At 37.8% G+C, this 5,662-nt stretch overlaps 1 protein-coding gene across 1 annotated transcript in view; it reads left to right on the forward strand.

The window, feature by feature from the left end:
* DLC1 (DLC1 Rho GTPase activating protein) overlaps window positions 1-5,662 on the forward strand; it is a 407,289-nt gene that overhangs the window by 373,409 nt on the left and 28,218 nt on the right. The window contains exon 6 of the mRNA XM_025200150.1: window positions 1,553-1,634. Within this exon, the coding sequence (XP_025055935.1) occupies window positions 1,553-1,634 (82 nt within the window). The remainder of the gene's footprint in view (window positions 1-1,552; window positions 1,635-5,662) is intronic.

Here is a 5,662-nt window from a genome sequence, read left to right on the forward strand (position 1 = left end):
CCTGTTTGACTTCAATAGGACCGCCCAAGCGAAAGCACAATTTTGCCTAATCCACTGAAAAAAATAGCTGTCCTATATTAAACCAATATACTACTGTCCTTTTTAAGTTGCTCTGCCAGTGGCTCTGTTGATATCACTGAGATAAGAATCCTTTATACCATGCACTACTGCCGAGTCACTTCATGAGGTGTTAAATAGTCTGAAGTAGACTTTTTTAAGTGGACAGTCTAAAGAGATTCCTTCTCAGGGGAGACGGAGCTATTGATAAACACACAAGCAGAATTTTCTAATGTTCTGTGCATTTATTTTGGCCACATGATCATCTTGAACATGGCTAAAACTACGGAAGACACCATAACTGTTATGGGACATCACATCTATTATGGTTCCAACTTAGTCTCCATTAGCAGCACCATTGATTTCAGTGGAATTTAGATCACACCCTTGGCTTTTGGGAATTACTTGGATCTTTCTGCAAAAAAGCCAGTATTGCTTGTAGTTCTCATAAAATGGTATTAGCTGTGTTTTGTTCCTGAAGCAAAAGTGAAGTGAGTAATTAATGTGATAGATAAAAGGTAATATAATCTGCTTGGTCTGCAGTTAGCAGTTTTCCATTGGTCCTATTGATTTTAGCATTTTTAATTCCCTCTTTTCTCATCTTCAGAGATTTAAAATCTTTACGGTGAATTGCTGTTCCTTATTACACAAATACTCCATGGCCACAGAAAAAAGCACCTGTGCTGTTGCTACAGTAAATTCAGAGCCTGTTTCTGTATTGTTTATGCACCCAAAACTCCCAGGATCTTCAGCACCGAGTTTGAGCTGAGCAAGGAATGCAGGATCAGGACCTATGTGACATTCAGGAATCTGTTGAAGACAGTAAATAATATTAATTTGGCTGCCATTTCAGAACTGTAGTAAATTTTCAGAACTCTGCCAAGATTGGTTCCTCCTACTTGCTCTCCCTGAGTATTTATCTAAATAATCTTTTTGGGAATGGAGACAGCATAAGGCTCCCAGCAACTAGTCTTTTTTTTTATTTTAGTTCATATCTCTAATGTACAAGTGTCAAAGTGCTAAATAGCTTGATTAACAGCCAAAGGGATTTTGTTTTTCATGGTTTCCAAAGATTTTGGTTTTGATGACCTTTTGCTTTGATGCGAGATGCATAAGCTCCATCAAAGCACTAACATTTGTTTTAAAAGAGACTAACTGAATCAGGCTCAGCTTCTGTCAAGCACGTGGCTTGCATTCAGCTTGTGTGCATGTGCTCACGCTCTCTCGCTCTTTCTCTCTCTCCTGTTGTTTCATCTGCCTTGCTCAGATTTTTCTTTCTGTGACACATGAACTTTATCAGTTATCAAAGTTACATGTCAAAAGTTTCTGCTTGAGAAGCAAGCATCTTTTAAGACATTTGAGATTTGCAAGATGTGCAGTTTATCTTGGAAGAGATGGTTGCTTGCATTGAAGTGAGCTAGAAAGCTGATTGTTTTGAAATGATTTACCTTTGATGATAACATTTTTGATTGCTCATCTGTCTTAATTCTTACAGATCTCCTGTTCCCCATTGACATCGCTATAGTCAAGCGAGAGCATGACTTTCTGGATAGAGATGCTATTGAGGCCTTATGCAGGTAGGTGAAAAAACAGTTTATGTTTCAAAATAGAGCACTTTAACATGGAGCTATGAGCAACCTCATCTGAATTGTGTTAGTTAACCATTCATTTGAGACCTTTTTATTATCTAGCCTGGGCAATAGATATTTATGTTTATAAAATCAACTAAAACATGTTTGGAAACTGTAACAAAAACTTCACAAGAACTACTAGTAGACCATCTCTGTGGCCATATGAATTTTGCTTGTTCTGTTTACTTTCACTACTTCTTCAGGAATTATTAAGACATAGTAGAATCAGAACTACACTGACTAAAGCTATTTTAACAGAGCTGTAGCCTGGGTTCCTTCAAAGAAATTATTTTTTTTTAACTCAGTTAGCCAAGCCAAGTAGTTACTCTCTTACAGTTACCTACACAAGTAATATTTTTGACATCAGTGGGACAACTCATGCCAGTAATTAATCATCAATATGAATGAAGCATTAAGGTTTCCCTGTTGTAAAATAGGTTTCTGTGCTGCTACACGGAATATAGTTCCATCCTACAATGCAAGATTCCCCACCCTGGCAAGGACCAAACAAACCTTAACCCTCCCCACCTTATCTTTCATATCTTCTAGCTAGATATGAGTAAATCCAATATTTTTTTTACCTTTCCCTTCACTGTGGAGGTTCCACATTACTATCCAAATAACAGCTCCTATGATTCCACATGTGCAATGTCAGCAGCCTTCAGAGAATTAAAATCATATCCTGAAGAAGTTTGTAATTTTGTAGCAGTTCTTATTATACCACTGATGAATTTTGATGAGAAAAGCAGAGGGTAGTCACAGAATATTAGGTAGTCTAGAACTTTCTAAACCAATGGTCTCTAATCTGTGGTTTGCAGGATATATGCTGTCCACTGTACTTTTTAACATTGCTCCCAACCAGTAAAAATGAAAATTGAGGTTGACAGCAAAGGGTGTTGTTTGCCCGGTAGTATCGCTCATGGGCCAGTGAAGGTTTTAAAGTTGAAGTGCAAGAAAGGAAAGATAAACTCCTTTCATATTATCATATTTTATCCCTGGGCATAAAAATAAATCATATTAATTAATGCATCATGTTCATGATCCTGTATTGCACTCAAAACACAAAGTAAAACTTGATGCATCTGATTGCCCATTTGTATGCTCTGGAATCTATAGAGTTATTAAACAGAATGCACAGCAAAAATGTTGGGTTCCCAGAAGCGTAGTCTTTCCTTGTCAGGATTTAACCAAATATAGTCAAGCCAGTGTATTTTGGATTCATTACCCTCCTGCCTTAGCATTACTTTAACTTAGATTTTTAATTCCGGAAAGTGGCCGAGTGTCTGTTACTGAATGAAGGCAAAAATATTTCCTATATTATGTTATGGTATTCCCTTTTAATGGGACCCCTAAAGTAAAATACCACTTTTACACTGTCATCAGCCTTGAGGAAAATTTACGTGTCTTTTGGGAATGGAATCTGACCACACAGTCTTATGATCAAAGTAAGTCAGTCAAGAAGGTGTAGAGTTTTTGTGAAAGTAGTAAGGGTTCTAGATGTCTGGCTATTGTTAAATAGCCTAATCGTTTTAGGGTCAAGTTGGAACATACAAAGCAATTTGCACATTAGTGTAGGGTATTCCATTTTATATAAGGACCAAGACTCTAATATGCTGTTTTGAAGTCCTTGTAGTTAATCAGGCAGTATTGTACTAATGAAGAACACTTTGATTTAATTTTAAACTTTTGAGGGTATCTTCAGCTCTCATCTCAAAATGAAATCAGAACAACTCCAGGGGCCAACTCTGAGACCCAAATTTAGCCTGAGATCCTGTTGCTCCATATCATGGGATCAGTAAATTATTTTTTGCTTTTGGATCTCTTTGCATTCTCTTGGTTAAATTTTTAAAAGCTAATTAAGTAAATTTAGCTAGACTACCCCTATGTAATGCCATTTGTAATAAATTAGTTTTGCTGTTTCTTCCTGTTTCTTTCGTTTATTTTGACTGATGTTACAGATACTCTTTACACTTATAATGATTATTTTGGAAAGGGCTCACAGTTGCTGTCACTAAGTCTTGGCTGAAAACTTGCTAGTTGGGAATTCTTTTGCATTTTCAGCAGAGTGCTCTCTTAACACCCTGATGTATTTGGTGGTAACAAAGTAATGAGAACTCAGTGTGATTTCCTTGCCCTCTGATAAGAATATACTTTGTCATGTCAATTAGTGCCCTACTGCAACCCTGTTTGCCTTTTTTCAACATGTTGCAATTTAGAGACAAAAGACATGAAATTGAAAATTGATCAGAATGCTTGATTGATTTTGTTTTAAAACATCTGCAGCATTTCAGAAATCTTGCCTAGAAAATGTATACACAATCTAATAAACATTGATCTATAATGCAAGAAAAACAGTGAAATGTCATGGCAGACCAGTTGTGGAAATGTGATTAGCCTGTTAATTACTGGGGATACTGACTGCATAATGTTCAGATGAAACTAGGTCATGAAGCGCAGTAATCTGAAAGACTGTTGTTAATGAAGTACAAATTTCATAGCAGACTACTACATTTTATGCATTTCTGAACAACCACTACACTCAGGCAGGGCAGGCCAAACATCCTAATGCTTCCATCTCAGTGTTTCACAATCTTTTGATACCTGGGGCACACTTTTTTTCTGAATTCTAAATTGGTGACATACCACTCATTGGTCCAGTTCATGGGCCCCATCTCACTTTGCTGAGTTGGCCCAACCAGGACCCCATCCAGCCCATTTTTCACAGCACACTGTTACCACCATGGCTCACCCTTTGGGAATCACTCTTCTAGCCATAAGCCAAAATCTTTACACAGCTAATATCTGCAGGGCATAAAACTTCTGAGATGCACATGCATCAGCATAAATGATCTGTGCATAGCACCGCAGCACAAATAAAAAAATTGTCATTAAGGGCTCCTTTAGATGTGTGGGCAGCCTGCTTCAATGGACTGGAAATCCAGCATGTCGGAGCACAGAAATTGATGTGCTCCAGCAGTTTTTTGTGTCGTATATCAGCGTCCCTGTGCTGAAAAAATGGTAGCGGGACACTTTGAAATAAAACATATTCAATGAGGTTTAGTTTAAAGCACCCCACCGCCATTTTGTCAGCACGGGGACATGATGTGCAGGTGCTTTTAATTAGTGTGGCTTGCTAATTAAAGCTCCTGGCACTGCATTCCAGGGCACATGTAAAAATGCCCTAAGTGACTATTTAATAAGCATGAACTAAAGAAAACCAAACATAAAAAATAAATAAAAATGTTTTCTTTGTAGTATTTAACAACTTTTCTTCATGATCTGCATTTTAAACAGCCTAGGAGCTATATGCAGCTCCTGACCCAAGGTTTGCCATAGGCATAGCTGGACAAGAGAGATGGATTGGTTACTTAATCTTTTAGCCTAGTTCACTATAGCACATCAGCTTAAGTAGAGTTTTCTGCTCTTATGAGATTTCGGTTTGGAGTGAGCCTGCCTCCACTGCAAGCTGAAACATGACCCAGTAAATGACAGACAGTTAGTAAATACACCCTTGAAGCTGGCAGAGATTCATCATTGAGGTATGGGCATCAAGCACAAAAATCCTGTTAAGCATGCAATATTAATGGCCAGGAACCACTAAGTTAATATAGAAGAGTGGGCCCTATTTTGCCCTTATTTACACCATTCACAGGTATAACTGGCAGCAGAGTTTGCCCTAATAGCAAGGAGCTAGCAAAGGGCTGGGCTTTCAGTTCCCTTGGGTAGCTTCCAAAATCTCCGCTCAGATTTTAAAATTAAATCTGAAATTAAATTGTAGCATTATTCAAAATGAGATTTTTATTTTAAAGAAGACCTATCTAACGCACTAGGTTGTCAACACTTTTTTTTTTCTTTCTGTGTCTGGCCAAATTTTAAAGCCAGGGAGAGTAATCACATTTTGCAGTAGAGACTTGCTAAAGCTCTACAGGTAAAACTCCAAGCAGACAGCCTAGGGTTGGACAGGACTTTCCCTA

The sequence above is a fragment of the Alligator sinensis genome, unplaced genomic scaffold (assembly GCF_000455745.1).
Source record: "Alligator sinensis unplaced genomic scaffold, ASM45574v1 scaffold516_1, whole genome shotgun sequence".
NCBI lineage: Eukaryota > Metazoa > Chordata > Crocodylia > Alligatoridae > Alligator > Alligator sinensis.